General features: G+C 41.2%; 1 protein-coding gene across 1 annotated transcript in view; it reads right to left on the bottom strand.

Annotated features, from left to right (window-relative positions):
- The window catches only part of TLCD3B (TLC domain containing 3B), a 538,067-nt gene extending 523,719 nt beyond the window's left edge, over nt 1–14,348 (bottom strand). The window contains exon 1 of the mRNA XM_044086293.1: nt 13,853–14,348. Coding sequence (XP_043942228.1) covers nt 13,853–13,971 — 119 coding nt within the window. The 5' untranslated portion in view covers nt 13,972–14,348. The remainder of the gene's footprint in view (nt 1–13,852) is intronic.
- Between the last annotated feature and the right edge of the window lie 3,075 nt (nt 14,349–17,423).

The following is a 17,423-nucleotide window of genomic DNA, read 5'->3' as shown; positions in this document are numbered from 1 at the left end:
CGCAGTGACACTTCAGCCTTTAGGAAATAATTATCCTGGGCCACTGTACTTTTAATGCATCTAGAGCAAGATCTACATGTGGTATCTGGCATGAGGCACTATTACAAATGAAGCTGTCATCAAACATAATGCCTTGAGAAACACAGCAGATGATAAAGAGGAAGGTAAAAGAAGAGTGTGGACTGATGACAGGATGTTCCAAACTTTCTCTAAGGGTAAAACTTCCCAAAATGCCAACTATATAGGGAACCACCTAAGAAAGTCCAGAGTAAAGAAAGAGTGAGATGGGCCTCTGCATAGTTCACAGTGTTCTCCAAGTAGTTAAAGATGTGGAGTATAGACTCCTTGTACTCAAACTGTTCCTGGTGCCAGCTGCTAGGAGCCATCCATTTAAATATGGAAATAGTTTGGTGCCTGACTACTGTATGCAATTTGTAAACACCTTTGGAGTAGTTAATTTTAAGTGTGAAGGGAATACTGTGAAGCTGGAAGTGACAGGCTCCTGCCAGGAAGCTCAGGAACTTTATTTTGCTTTACTTCTTGAAAGCCCACACAGCACATACAGTCTTCTTCTGGACAGACATGGGTGGAGTGATTGAAAGGTAACCAAGCAGAAAGAATCTTTCAGAATGTATGTTTTGAGGTTGCTCAAGTCTGGAATGGGTCTGTGGTTCCTTGTCTTTTTGGAACTAAAAACAATCTTGGGTCTGTGGACCCTTGTCTTTTTTGTAACTAAAAACAATCTTGGGTCTGTGGTTCCTTGACATTTTTGGAACTAAAAACAATATTGGGTCTGTGGTCCCTTGTCTTTTTTGGAACTAAAAACAATTGTGGGTCTGTGGTTCCATGTCTTTTTTGGAACTAAACAATCTTGGGTATGTGGTCCCTTATCTTTTTTGGAACTAAAAACAATCTTGGGTCTGTGGTCCCTTGTCTTTTTTGGAACTAAAAACATTCTTGGGTCTGTGGTCCCTTGTCTTTTTTGGAACTAAACAATATTGGGTCTGTGGTTCTTTGTCTTTTTTGGAACTAAAAACAATTGTGGGTCTGTGGTTCCTTGTCTTTTTTAGAACTAAAAACAATCTTGGGTCTGTGGTTGCTTGTCTTTTTTGGAACTAAAAACAATCTTGGGTCTGCGGTCCCTTGTCTGGGTCTGTGGTCCCTTGTCTTTTTTGGAACTAAAAACAATCTTGGGTCTGTGGTCCCTTGTCTTTTTTGGAACTAAAAACAATCTTGGGTCTGTGGTCCCTTGTCTTTTTTGGAACTAAAAACAATCTTGGGTCTGGTCCTCCCTTTTTTTTTTGGAACTAAACATGGTCTGTGGTGGTCCCTTGTCTTTTTTTTAAAACAATTGTGGGTCTGTGGTTCCTTGTCTTTTTTAGAACTAAAAACAATCTTGGGTCTGTGGTTGCTTGTCTTTTTTGGAACTAAAAACAATCTTGGGTCTGCGGTCCCTTGTCTTTTTTGGAACTAAAAACAATCTTGGGTCTGTGGTCCCTTGTCTTTTTTGGAACTAAAAACAATCTTGGGTCTGTGGTCCCTTGTCTTTTTTGGAACTAAAAACAATCTTGGATCTGTGGTTCCTTGTCTTTTTTGGAACTAAAAACAATCTTGGGTATGTGGTCCCTTATCTTTTTTGGAACTAAAAGCAATCTTGGGTATGTGGTCCCTTGTCTTTTTTGGAACTAAAAACAATCTTGGGTCTGTGGTTCCTTCTCTTTTTTTGGAACTAAAAACAATCTTGGGTATGTGGTCCCTTATCTTTTTTGGAACTGGGTATGTGGTCCCTTATCTTTTTTGGAACTAAAAACAATCTTGGGTCTGTGGTCCCTTGTCTTTTTCGGAACTAAAAACAATCTTGGGTATGTGGTCCCTTGTCTTTTTTGGAACTAAACAATCTTGGGTATGTGGTCCCTTATCTTTTTTGGAACTAAAAACAATCTTGGGTCTGTGGTCCCTTGTCTTTTTTGGAACTAAAAACAATCTTGGGTCTATGGTTCCTTGTCTTTTTTGGAACTAAACAATCTTGGGTATGTGGTCCCTTATCTTTTTTGGAACTAAAACAATCTTGGGTCTGTGGTTCCTTGTCTTTTTGGAACTAAAAACAATCTGGAATAGTATAAACCTACTGGATTGTTTTGAGATCTTTGATACTGCCTTCCTTACCTAGGTTCTCTGGCGAGGGAGAAACATCTGGCAAAGGCAGCAGAGGGATATAAGAAAAGGAAGAGAATACTAGAAGGCAGCAGAGGGATATAAGAAAAGGAAGAGAATACTAGAAGGCAGCAGAGGGATATAAGAAAAGGAAGAGAATACTAGAAGGTGGCAGAGGGATATAAGAAAAGAAAGAGAATACTAGAAGGCAGCAGAGGGATATAAGAAAAGGAAGAGAATACTAGAAGGCAGCAGAGGGATATAAGAAAAGGAAGAGAATACTAGAAGGCAGCAGAGGGATATAAGAAAAGGAAGAGAATACTAGAAGGCGGCAGAGGGATATAAGAAAAGGAAGAGAATACTAGAAGGCAGCAGAGGGATATAAGAAAAGGAAGAGAATACTAGAAGGCAGCAGAGGGATATAAGAAAAGGAAGAGAATACTAGAAGGCAACAGAGGGATATAAGAAAAGGAAGAGAATACTAGAAGGCAGCAGAGGGATATAAGAAAAGGAAGAGAATACTAGAAGGCGGCAGAGGGATATAAGAAAAGGAAGAGAATACTAGAAGGCAGCAGAGGGATATAAGAAAAGGAAGAGAATATTACTTGACAGTTATTAGTTGTGACTCTTCTTATGCACACTTCTGTGATAATTACAAACCACTCTAAGGTGTAGAGTACCTCACTCTCAAATCTTCCCATCTGGGGATTTTGAGGATTGAAAGTACAATAGCTGCAGACTGCCAGTTACCTTGGCCTTTTGCTCACTGTCCCTGTCAGATTCCAGAGACAGGGATGGTACCTAGAATTCAGAAGAATCCTTTTGTTGAGGCTACAACTGTCAATAGGATCAAGAATTTGTTGTCTGATCTGCATCCTTTTCTGCGTGTATTGTGAAGAGTGAAATATAAGGGTGTGGTCATTTTTCTTCATATATTTTAAGGATCCATTAGTCTCAGGTCCGAATGACAAGGAATCCCAAAATGGATGATATGTAAAGGATGCCTTACTGTCCTAGACAAACGGGCTAGGCTAGAAGTGATAGAGAATAGTAATGCCTGCAGTTCTGGCAGTCCTGTCCATTGCATTGTGTACCATGGTGACCATTATATTGCAAGCAGTAGTAGCCATAGATATCGATTTCTTAAAGGTCTATGGACTGTTTGGTATCCCATCCATCCACAGAATACTACATTTCTTCCAAGAAATCTCTCAGAAAATCCGGTATGTAGGTTAAATGCCTCAATGCACGCAAGGTAATATGGAGGTTGTGAACATAAAAGAAATCACTCACCAAAACATGACAAACATCTAAAATCCTTCTAAATTCAGCAAGGCAGCCTGAGGATATTTGATACACCTTCAGTCTTTTGCAGCAGGACAGAACCAGACAGGCATGAAGAAACAACACAGATGAGGAGGGGTTAGGAGTCTGGGAAAAATCTTACTAGAAAAAGATATTTCCTCCACTGCAGCCGACACAGAATAAGAGAACAGTCATACATTTCCCCCAGTCTTCTACACAAACAGACTCACACAAACGCACACAAAAGACCACTTACGTTGCATCAAGTTCTTCAAAACATTGAATTTCACCTTAAAGAAACAACAGACTACTTAGACATGAAAACAAACACATAAAAATACGTATATGTGACTATCTCTTCACTTAACATTCTCAAGTTTTACATATCACAGTGGGCAGAAGTGTACTGTTTACAAGAAACAAAAGCAAAGAAGATTCCATGGATAGAAACTGGTGAGGATCATTTTAAGTGGAATAGAAACAAAGTTATTATACCATGACCCCCCAAAACGTGCACGCTGATTGGCCAGCGTGCACATTGTAAATCGAGTTATACTAATGGAAAAGGTCCGTCGCCCAGACTTTTTCCATTAGTATAACTAAAACACTGTCTGCTATGTTAAATGTGTTTAACATGGCGAGACAACTTTAAATAAGCAACGGAGATCTCCGTTGCTTATTTTAAACTGTCTCGCTATGCTAAATCCATTTAACATAGCCAGGTTCAAAAAGTAACGGAGAAAGCAAGATCTCCGTTGCTTTTTACTGTTAAGCTATGTTAAATGGGTTTTAACATAGCGAGACAATTTAAAATAAGCGGACATCTCCGTTGCTTATTTTAAAACTGTCTCGCTATGTTAAACCCATTTAACATAGCGAAAATAGTAAAAAAGCGGAGATCTTGCTTTCTCCATTGCTGCCCACAGCTCTGATGTACTACGCCGCACAGTACATCAGAACTGCCGATGCCAGATCTCGGAAGGGCAGTAAACAGGCATTATACTATGCCATTATTTAAGAAAAGTAATAGTTTCTTTTCTTAAATAATGTCATATAATAGCAATAACCACTTCTGGGTGTGGGTAATGCTGTATTACCCACGGTTGGCTTTGTTTGGTCCTCGGGCCGCCGCCCTGACCAAACCAACGCCAACGGGTAAATCAACATTTTACCCACACCAATGGTTATTCTCTATCTGTTAAACGTAGCACTTGCTCCTACAGTACTTATTACCTTGATGCACTCTTGTCATAGATAGTACCCCAAAAGGCAACCCCCATTTCTCGGTCACCCGTCCCTGGAATCTTTTTAAAGTTTTTTTTGTCTATTCCTTCTAGCATGTCGAGGATCAGTTGCTAGTGTCCTCTCCTGCTCAGCTGGTGAACCTGGGAATATTGAGGCAATGTTACAATTGCCTCATGTACCTGAACAACCCTCTCCTCCTCCCACAAAACACAAATACATGCGAGAGATGCAACTATACGGCCAAACTGGAGGCTGAGCTCTCTCAACATAGGACTGGCAAGACCAGTCAGGAGGAGAAGGTTACCACACACACTATAGACCCAGTCTCACATATTACCATTACAACCTCAAATCATACACATAAACACACAAAGACATACTCGGAGGCTCTGATCAAAATCTACCAAAACAGCAGAGGCCACCAAAGCAGACCCCCAAACAACCACCACCTCAGAACACAACACCTGCAACACATAGACCTCACAGTCAGAGTGTCAAACAGTCACAGCCCTTAAGGCCAAACACAATGCCAGACACACTAGTCATTGGTGACTCCATAGTCAGACACACTGGCGTCCCGCTCACCAGACTGAGTAAGGAGAAGGTCACAGTAAGCTGCCTGTCGCTAGAATCCGCCACATAGCAAGCACTCAGGTCTCTCAACAGCAGGTACAAATATGACTCAGTCATTGTCCACGCTGGTGTAAGCGACCTGAGGCGTACCTCCTTGGACTACATGAAAAGAGACATTGAGGAGCTCTGTGATTATGTAGCCCAGACAGGTATGACCCTGACCTTGAGCAGTATCCTACCTTCACCAAGAATGATGCCACAATACAGAGATAAGATGATCAGCTTTAACAATTGGCTTAAACACTGGTGTCATTCAAAGGGGATCAGTGTCTGTCTGCCTGGGATGACATGCTGGACAAGCCATGCTGCCATGAGGGACAGCTTGCACCTGTCACCCTGGGATTCCGGATATTGGCAAAGGCTCTTGCCACCCCATAGTGCCTTTTTAGGCAAGGCTCAAATTCTAAACCTACCACCCTAGAACACAAAAAGGAAAAAACTAAGGGTAATGCTGCTCAATGCCAGAAGTCTAAATCTCAAAATGCACGCACTCGAGGCCCTTCTCAGTATGGAGAACATCGATGTCTGTGCTGTGACAGAAACCTGGTTCAAGGCTCCTGAGAGCACCCCAGCTATCAGGTTTTACCTCATATCATGCGTTCGGCCACAAAATCTGGACAATACCAAGAAGGGGTATCCATATTCATCAAGGACACCCACACCTCAAGACTGGTATGCATCGGAGACCATCCAGGTGCAATTAACCATAGGCAAGACTGCTCTGCAAATTGTAGCATGTTACAGGCCACCCTCACAAACTCAGGAACCTCACATGGCCTTCCTGAAAACACTAGAGGGATAAATGTATCACCAAACACCATCATACTAGGTGATTTCAATTACCCTAATATAGACTGGGAACACTACTCAAGCCCAAACACCCTAGCCCAAAAAGTCCTGGAATTCATAAACTCAAATGCCATGGAACAACTAGTCACCATCCCCACAAGAGGAGATAACATACTTGATCTCATCATCACGAACATGGGAGCACAATGTTCAACACGTGTACCCTCACTGGTGAGATCAGACCACAAACTAATCTCGCTGGAGGTCCTCATCCCACCCCACCTGAAATAAAAAGACCACAGTAAAGAACTTCTCAAAAGCCGACTTCACTTCTAAAGACTAGTGTGGTCTCCTTTAAGGCCCTGCCGGCGGAAAACAGTACTCAAGCCGCTGAATCACTTACAAATGCCTTCTACCAGCACCTGCAGGACTGCATGGATAAGGCAATCCCAAGCAAAACAAAGACTCTTTGTACCAAAGGCAAGCGTCCAGTCTGGTGGACCCCAGCCATAAACAAACTCTACAACAAAAGGAGGAAGCTACTACAAGATAGAGCAAAATCCTTAAAAGGTAAGACACCCTTGATCACTATAAGTAAAAAACTAAGAGCTCTCATAAAATCATCCAAAGCAAATTTCGAGAGAAAAATAGCTAAAGACTCAAAAGACAATCATAAGGCCTTCTTTAGCTATGTTAGAAACCTGGGAGGAAACTCCCAGATATGCTCAGAGCTAGTTCAAAATGATGTGAAGATTACTGATCCTACAGACATTGCCAACATACTGGCTGACAGGTTCAGTGCAAACTTCTCCCCTCCCCAAAAAGGAGATATCTATACCAAACGATTGCAGCCCCAAACATCTCCAGCGCCCAAGTGAGAACTGCTCTCTCCAAAGCAAAAACACAGCATCCATGGGACCTGATGGTGTCCCGGCTGTGTGCTCCATGAACTCAATGAGGAATTAAACCCACAGCTAGGACAGCTGTTTAATCAAAGTCTTACCTCTGGATGGAGTGGCGCACTGCAAATGTGGTACCACTTCACAAAGCGGTGCCTCCACCGACCCTGGAAATTACCGCCCATTAGCTTGACAAGCCTTATCTGCAAAGCCATGGAGAGGATCATAATGGACCTCATAAACAAAGACATAGGGAATTTGCAGACTTTGGATCCAACCCAGTTTGGCTTTGTCAAAGGCAGATCATGCCTTTTAAACTTGGTTGACTTTTTGAAACAGTCACCAAAGCCATTGATGAGGAAAGGCAGTCCATACAGCCTACCTCGATCTGGCTAAGGCCTTGATACAATACCCCATTCGGGTATCATTGAAAAACTCATCAGCTTAAATGTCAACCCATACATCACAAGATGGGTTGCAAACTGGCTGAGTGACAGAACCCACAGGGTCAGAGCTGCTGGCGCCATGTCAGACTCAAAGCCTGTCACAAGTGGTGTCCCACAGGGCTCAGTCCTGGGCCCACTCTTGTTTGGCATCTACTTTTCAGTACAAGCAAACACAGGAGGGTTATGGCTGACAAAGTTTGCAGATGACTGCAAACTGGGCGCCATAGTAGAAAACACATCTGACACAGATATCCTTCAGAAGGGTCTCACAGAACCGGATAACTGGTGCCAGGGCCACGCCTAAAGTTAAATGCCAAAAATGCATAGTCATACCCTTCGAAAAACAAGGTTACCCCTAGCTACCAAATAGGTGGAAATCCACTGAGCACAGAAGAAGTTATCAGGGACCTGGGGACCCAGGTTGATAGTAGTCTGTCATTCGACACCCATGTAGCTAAAGTAGTTAGGAAGACCTTCTACATTGCCCACCTTATCATGAAGGATTCTCATCTAGATCAAGGGAGGTCATAGTCTCCCTTTACTCATCACTCATCAGACCAATGATTGAGTACAATGCCCCATTCGGAATGTATCTGACCCGACACTTGCAGCAGCTGGAGAGGCCACAAAAGTTCCTCACCAAAAGGATAAAGGGTCTCAAAAATCTGTCCTATGCTGCCCGACTGAAAGAACTCCAGCTCTATTCAGTAAACGCTTGCTCAGAGGTGACCTTTGCCTAACATACAAGGCCATGTCAAACCCAGATTTGATGAATATGCTTCACCTCAAAAAATCTAGATCCATCAGAGCCACAAGGACACGGCTATTAATAGGACGTGCTGGAGGGATAGATTCATCACCCAAAGACTCCCTATGCTGTGGAACAAAATCCTGGTACATGTGAGGCAGAGCACCTCGCTGGCCTTGTTCAAGAGAAATCTTGACCAATGGATGGGAGATCGCAGATATACCCCAGGGATTACCTCAGTGTCACTGCTCGACAGAGGCACAGCAAAATAATGGGTATAGTTCCCCATACTAAAGGGTGTGTGGCGAAGCCACAAAACGATGGGCTAGGCTTGTAAATGCCCTCGGGCAGATAGCCTAGTATGAACCTATGAACCTATGAACCTATGAACATACACTTCCCTGGTTATATATACTCTACATCAATGCAAGACTGTAGCCAGGCATACTGTTTGTACTCTGCAGAGCACATTTTTTTTTGAGCATAAGTGAAAAACATTGGGGGTTTATCAACCCATGTTATGTATATAGCTATCTAAATTAATGCCTCTAATGACATGTATATAGTTTGCTTACAGAATGGGCTGCACATAATAGTTTTTGACTGAGCAGCTGAAAATGTTACAGACCAAGTGCTGGGAGGGGGCAACAGGTTGAATTGGGTGGCTGTTTTTTAAATGCCAGGTTTGTTAAGAGGTAGCAAGAACCATTTATGAGAACAAAATGGAATTCACTGACTACATCCCTGCTCATTCCTCTCAACCTCTTAGCTCAAGAAATCTGGACAGATCCTAAAATAATAGTGGGACAAAGGCCCAGAAATAGGGACAGAAGTTAAATATTGCTCTTATAAACATAGAATGTTGCTAGAATAACAGGATTTGTGTTAGCATGCATTTTCTGAAATATATAAAGTCTGAAACTCCATTGTATGTTATTATTTAGTACATGGTAGCTTCGATCCCCAGAGATTTGCCCCCCAAAAAACTCAACAAATTACATAAGGAATTGATCAAAAATATGAAGCAAAAATCTGGACATTCTGTGAAAATCTGGGCAGTTGAGAGGTATTCCCCTGCTGGTTGTTTGCATGAACTTATAAGCTTCCTAGGGTTAACGGCCTTGAGAACTAGATCAGATTTTTTTAACTTTTATAATGATGTGAATAGTCTTATCCTATTTTGCCCAAAACCCCTGCATCCCCAAGTCCCAAACATGAGTCTGCAGGCATAGTCTCTAAGTCTAAGACATCTGCTGCTGTTATGGTTAAAATTTAAATTTCAGAAGCTGTCTGCCAGTTCAGTTACTTTACTACTGTCTGCAAAACTGATACAGTAAACTCTCAGTTAACTGGAACTGAAGCAACCGGCACTCTCAAGCAACTGGCAAAAAGATATTAAAGAAATACAGTACAATTTTCATGTGTTGCACTTTCTGTTTTCCCCTGGAGAAACATACCTTACATTTTTAGAGTTTTAGAGTTTTAAAAAGGAAGATAGGAATAAATTCCCTCTCTCCCCAACCTAAGAACAAATCAAACTAAACAAATAGCGTAGAGCACAGTATTAGTCAGGCTTATTTTTAATAGTAACTCTCAAGCAACCAGAAACTAGTTATCCTGCATCAGCCAATCCCCATGGGTGCTGGTTAACTGAGAGTTTACTGTGTCTTTTGATCCACTGAGTATGAGACTTGATTCCATAAGTCTGTAAGTGTTGTAAATGTTGTTTGCTTTTGAAAATTCTTAATAAATTAAATAACTGCCTCTACTAAAGGGCACATGCCCAGTTTGACATATCCGGTTAACAAATGTCAAAATAAAATAAATAAAATACTAGATATCCATTACTTCTTTGCAGGACCTCCTTCACCTTCAGCTTTAAACCAGTCATCTTCAAGGTCCAACAGGTAAGAAAAACGTTTCTAGTGTAACCACTTTCACAAAAAAATGACACTTTTATGATGAAACATCATATGTTTTACGTGACAGATATGATAAATCCAACTGCTATGGATTTTTTACCCACTGCTGATACCATTATCTAAGACTACTCTAAGGACCACTCCACTGTTTTATGTTTAAGAACACAGGACACTATGTGAAGTGTGGGATTTAGCTTTATATCTTCACTTTTATGCTCCCTAAAATCCTTCTCTTTCTGTGGCTTCTTTCTGCACAAACAGATACCTGCTGAGCACTTGCTCGTCAGATAGAGTGGCTGACTTTGTTTTTGGTATTTCAGATACTCTGCATTCCCATATTCATTCACAAAAGCAGTCATCTCCTTATTGAACTCCTATAGCTTCATAAGTTTTTTTTTTTAAGAAAAAAGCATCTGATACTTTTACATGATTGTGAACTGACCCATACATCTCAACTGTCCAGAATTTTGCAGAATGTCCTGATTTTTGCCTCTTATTTTGGTGTGGTCCTCATAAAATGTGTGGTTTTCTGACAAATCATTTAGGATTGAAGTTACTATATATAGGCGGGCATTTCAGTTTCAGACTTCATTTCCTTCAAAAATACATGCTAATGCAAAATGTGGCAGTCTATCTACTTTCTAAATTTATAAGAGACATATTTAAAATATGTCCTTGATTGTTGACCTTTGTCCCCTCCACCAATTATTTTTCGATTCATCCAGTATTCTTTTTCTAAAAGGTTGAGAGGTATGAGATGACCCTACATAAAAGACACACTCAGTACAAAAAAAAATGAGGCCTTCTTGCCTCCAACAACCACACTTATGATAGAATTGTGTGTGTGTGTGTGTGTGTGTGTGTGTGTGTGTGTGTGTGTGTGTGTGTGTGTGTGTAGGGGGGGGTAACATCAATGCTGAAAAACTAACAACAATAAATTGCTAATATTGGTAATCACAACATAAATGACATAAAAACCCATAGAAATATATTGGGGACTCAATAAATAAATGGCATAAAAATCCATAGAAATACATTGTGGACTTAATAAATCTCAGGGGGGAAAAAAGTGTTTTTTTTGTGATATTTATTTTTTTATTTAACATTTGTTGACCGGGAAAGTCTGACTAGTATTCACAGATCCTGTTTTCAGTGGAGGCCTGGAGAGAAATGCTCCAGAAGCATGTCTTTAGAGTGTGGGAGGAAACCAACGCGAACACAGGGAGAACATGCAAACTCCGTACAGAAGGCACCCCAGCCGAGAATCGAACCAGAGAACCTCTTGCTGTGAGGCGACAGCATTAACCGCTGCACCACTGATAAAAAAATAATCTGTAGTTTCAAACTAAGCAAGAATAAGTGAAAATGATAAGAACATGTTAGTTTTTATATGTACAGATGAAAATCATCAACATTAGGACCTATCCAATGCAAAAGTGATGTCCCACGTGCTACAGGGACGATGATACTTCTTGTAAATACAGACTTGTATCAGCCAAATGAAAGGAAAGGGTAAATCAAGTTTGTTTTGTTGTTGCAAAATCCTGGAAAAACTAATGAAACTGACTTTGGAAGTCTAGAGATGCCAGAAGCCTGCAGACAGCTTTCATAACTCAAACAAACTGCATAGAACAAACAGAAATTTTCACCAAGATTAAATTCTACACTGTGCGACACTGAGAAGCAAACTGTTACATAGAAGTAGGACATTCAGTGACCTCAAAAACAAGTGTTTGTGCACACGTGCGCATATACACACACACACACACACACACACACACACACACACACTCACACACATATATATATATATATATATATATTTGTGTGTGTGTGTGTGTCTGTGTGTATGTATAGATATATATATATATATATATATATACACACACACACACACACACACACACACACCACATGTGTGTGTTGTGTGTGTGTGTGTGTGTGTGTGTGTGTGTGTGTGTGTGTGTGTGTGTGTATATATATATATATGTGTGTGTGTGTGTGTGTGTGTGTGTATATACACATACATATATATATTATATATATATATATATATATATATATATATATATATATATACATAACATACATATACATACATACATATATATTATATATATATATATATATATATATATATATATAGAGAGAGAGAGAGAGAGAAAGTACAAACACATATGCCTGTGGAAGGTATATTGACGGTCAGTTTGTTGGGGATTTTGCAGAGGGGTTACTTTCTCTACAGGGATAGGTAAGAGCACTTTAGTGTGTACAGTAATTGTTTTCTGCCACTTACAATGCAAGAGGGAGATAATGAGTTCTTCCTCTATTAAACTAGTTGGAAAGTGAAAGGGGTGTCCTGCATAACTGGAGGTTCCCAGGAAGCAGGGGTTCTTCCAAAGAAGCACTACATTGCCCCTGTGGCAACAGCATCTCTTTGGAAAGTAGAAGGAAGATGGGATAAAAAGAGAAACATCCTCGAAAGGTGAAATACATTAAAATAGATCCAGATGTTCTGTAGCAGCTCAGTCACAGCAGCCCAGATGGCTAACTATCTGCGATGATACATGGGTGGTTAGAATAAACCATACCCAGATCACGGTTGGAAAATCGGACTGTGGTTGTGCCCCCGTGGCAGAATCAACGCGATAACAGACGGCCTTCTTCCATCCTTACAGCGGTGGTTCCGTATTTTACCAGAGGAGGCAGCAAGTCAATAAGCTTAACCGAGGAAAAACACAAATCTCGACCGGCTGCTGCAAGAGGATTGCAGTCCTGCAATTATGTGGCAGCACCCCCCCCCCCCCCCCCCCAACAGGGACGAGCTGTTAAGCTTTCCACACTCAGCAAACGGTACCCACTGAGCAGAATCACAATCTGCCTGTCACAATAAAGGCCTTGGGTGGCAGGTTGTACCGTTCCCTCTCCACACCGGCTGTTTTAGCTCCCCATATCATCTAGGGAAAGCAACCCCACTACTACCAGAAAACACCGTGAACTTAATATGATATAACATGTTCCACTTCCTACCTTCAGCCATGTAACACTTACGTTTATATTATTATGTCTGACACGTTATTTAATATTTCTAATAAACTGGGAGGGACAATCAGGTGCATTTCAGAGGCAATTAATCTGACAAAGATGGAGTGATATGGTACAAGAATTACTTTGCAGCATTCTTAAATGCATGGACTTAAAAAAGACGTGTGTGTATGTGTGCGGTTTGCGCGCACATAATACCACCACTGTACCACCTTTGTACACAGGTGTATATATTTACATCCATACCAGACCTGAAACAACAATTCTTGAGTACTTCACCATCTACTAATCGCAAAACAGCAGCATCAGTATAATCACGCAGTGAACACAAAGGTGCAAAATGCAATCAATATATAATTTAAAAATGAATGTTTCAAAGATTATTCACAAAGACAGCAAGAACCCCATCCCCGTGATCTATCTCTTTGTTCAGTGCTTGGACCATCATCTTCATCACCGTCATTACCCACTTGACCACCTCTCAAAATACACACACAATGCGGCCACTGCACACCTACATAATATAATAACAATGGGTAAAAATGGGTCGATAGATATTTTCTATATCGTCCCTGCCACACGGGCATGGGAACCTGAGAGATTACCTTTCTTACTGCTTCGTGCTTAAGCATACGTTATAGGTGTCCCTCACGGGGTTATTCTTACCTTGCTGAGACGATGACAGCGTCAGATTCCTCCCAGCCAAGCACTTTCTTCAGGCAGCGCCTGGTCAGCAGGAAAAGCCCTGGGAACCAGAGGCAGCCGGCAGCCACAACCTTCAGCATTCCTACAGAAGAGAGACAGACAGCGAGAAGACGAGATGCTAACGAAGGAAGGAAATAAGGCGAGGGTATAGCTGTCACCGGCTGTGTTTTTTTTTTAATTGTCTAACTGCTGTCACTGCTGCCTGCCCCTGTTACTTCCCTACGTCCCTTTCTCTCAAAAAGGAAATGACCCGATGCAGAATTCTCCAAAGCTGCCTGAAGCGGGTCATAGGCTCAGGTGAGAATGGATGTTGTGAGCCTGAATCTTTGTTACTGCCCGGTTCCCTGTTTTGGTTGTGACGAGGTTGCACATGGTAGGGCTGGATATTGCATACAGTGATGTCCGTCCCACCGGCCAGGATTTCTTCATAGAGAGAGAGAGACAGGCAGAAAGGGAGGGAGGGAGGGAATGTGTCAAGAGTCCCTGGCAGAAAGCCACTAACACCAACAGTGTACCACCAGCACCAGTCAGTGACTAGAGACTGTAGCCTTTAAAATGCATTCAGTTACATCCTGTACACAGGGTTCCTGATTTGTGCAAGCTGCCAGAATAGAAGACCCGAAACATTGTAGCTCTTTGGTCCATATCTTCCTCGGACATTGCCTGTGTCCGGCCGTCCAGTAAACTTTTTCTTTCATTTTGTAGTCATTGACATAAAATGCTTATCTACAAAAGTATAAAAAATAGCTAAGCTACAATGTTTCATAGAGCAGTGCAAGCATATTTCACATCATACCTCTCAACCTCTTAGAACAAAAAATTTGGACAAAGCCTAAAATGATGGGGGACAAATAGGGACAGATTTTCAATATTGCTCTTCAAACATAGAAAGTTGATAGAATAATAGGTTTTGCTTTAGCATGAATTTTCTGAAGGATGTAGAGTTGGTTGCCTACTACGTGTGTGTGTGTGTGTGTGTGTGTGTGTGTGTGTGTGTGTGTGTGTGCTTCTGAGATTTTAAGTAGGGCTGAAATAGGGAAAAAGAAAAATGGCATAAACACATCCAGGCATTTCACTGCATGAGAGGTGACTAAACCCTGTGTTTCATGTCAACACTGCAAGTTATCAGTCCTTATTAGCTATACCAGAAGTGCCATTCTTTTGTCAAAAATATTTTCACTGAGACTGGAAACTGTACCACTCCTACTATCTTTTCCATTCTATTTGCCACCTAAATCTCATCACTATCTTGCTCTCCAGAATCTCAGCTGGTTAGAATTTCCTAACCAACTCTACTATTCTCAAGTTCTCATAATCCATACCATCCTAAAAAGCCCTCCTCCTGCCCTAGCATATCGTCTCTTGTCTCCCTCTATAACCAACCTTGCCCCCTCAGAAGCTCAGACCAATACCTCTTACAGATTCATAAACAAAAAAAAAATCAATAGGACAAAACCTATATGGTTATCTTCCTGCTCTCTCATGGAAAAAGCTTCCCATAACCCTTAGAAATATCACCCATGCACAAGAGTTCAAGACAGCTCTCAGACATTGTCTACATAGCACCAAGAGATGTCACTGTAACCATCCCACCTAAAATTCCTACACTCCTGCTTTCCTACCCCTCCCTCTTTTCCTCCCTTACATTTACCCCCACCCTCACATTCCTCCATTATCTCCTTTCCCACTAACATCCAAACTATTATAACTCCCTGTGTATTTTAGCAACATTCTTCCATCCCCATCACCCCTCCAAATTCTGCCCCAGTACTATTATGCTCATCTTCCTTTTCTCTCCTCTTTCTCTCTTTTTTCTTAAACTAGTCAAACTAACTACACTAAGTCCCTCCTACTTGTCCATCAATAACTAGTTCCTTTGCATCTTTGCTTAGCTTGCTCTGACCAAATGCTCCTCAAAACCCACTTCTAATTTGAAATCTCATTTTCAATATCTCTTCTCATAATACAATTGTCCACTGACTAACCTCTGTTAATAAGCTTATTATTGTATCTGTATTCAGATTTGTTATTCTGTACTTTGAACATCTTGCCTGCACTATTTGTTCTTGAAAGTTTTTTTTTCTTGTATTATTTGCATGACTTTGGTGCCTTGGTCCCAACAGGTGTAATATTTGTATAGTGACATCATAGAGATTAGAGTATTTACTCTCTTCTTGCTGACCTTTCAGGAATTCATCCCAGAGGACCATCTGTTTGCTCATTCAGACAATATGGCAGCAGTCTGGTACATCAGTAAATAAATGGATTGGTACTGATTTCTGTCCTCTTAATATGGAAATCACAAGAGTCTGGGAGTGGGCCACCCAGAACAGCCACTTTCATTGGAGAGTCTATATCCCTGGGAAGGCCACTTATCTTTTGTACAAACTGAGCTACTGCTTTTTTAGGTTACCATGAATGATCTGTAAATATACCTGGTGCCAGACGAGTTTTCAAAAAATTAGAAAGCTCGGTATGTTCCCTAATTCCATTTCTCAGGGGTAATCTTGGGAATGCTAACAGGAGGCTTTGTCCCCATAAAGTCCTCAGTGCTGTCAATTCATTTTATCTGATAACGATGTTGATTCAGGAGGTGGTAGACCACAAAGCCAAACTCTTCATTAACTGTTTCATTTTGGTCCAGACACATTTGCCTTTTCATCTTTCATTCCTTTTTCTATCCTCCCCTTAGACTTTCTTGCCATGGGGAAAAAAAAATCCCTACACATTTTGCTGGTCCTGCTGCACATCACCTGGATCTGCATGTCCCAACAGCTTGGCTTATCCCCTTCCATTAACAACAAGATCTGTTAACTCATCAGACAGGATTTCTCCACCATCACCTATACTTGGAATCTTTGTACTCAGAAGACATGGGGGGCATTTAATAAAGCCTACATGAACTTATTTGCCATTTAGGCATAGTGGCACGGTGCTTACACAGAAGTAAGCAGATATGCAATCCAGTAAAGGGAGCTGAGGGGCATGCATGAGCATGTGAACAAGGAAGTGTCCATGGCATACAAATTACCTCATAAGCAGGTGGAATGCATGTAAATGAGGCAGGTAGAGTGATCCAGCAAGCTGGTGTCTATAATGTACATGGAAAAATTCCATGTACGGGATGTAAAAATGACACCAGGGGCTGTAGAAGTGTAGTTACAGTGGCAGAAATAGTGTAGAGGACACAGATATGTGCAAAAGTAACCACTGTGTGTCCAAAATCATATGGAAAATAATGTAAAATAATTCATTTTTTTAATACCCTGGTATGTTTGTGCTGCAAGCCGCAATGCGCAAACATGCCTTTATGGAAAAAATATAAAAATATTGCAAAAAACAGAATTTGTGAGTATGTAACAGTAATGCATTACAGGACCATGTGTGGAGTATGTGCAATTTAGGACTGCTGTGGTTTCTGACAAGGCAGGGCCTGAAAGTGTGTAGTTGCCAGGTACTGTGCACGGATCTGTATGCCATTGAGGTAGCGTTACTGAATAACACAAATGGGTATTTGTGTCCGCACATCCCA

The sequence above is a fragment of the Protopterus annectens genome, chromosome 10.part0 (genome assembly GCF_019279795.1).
Source record: "Protopterus annectens isolate FY-2018-M chromosome 10.part0, PAN1.0, whole genome shotgun sequence".
NCBI lineage: Eukaryota > Metazoa > Chordata > Ceratodontiformes > Protopteridae > Protopterus > Protopterus annectens.
Note: the sequence above shows the minus strand (reverse complement) of the source record. Positions and strands in the feature narration are given on the sequence as shown.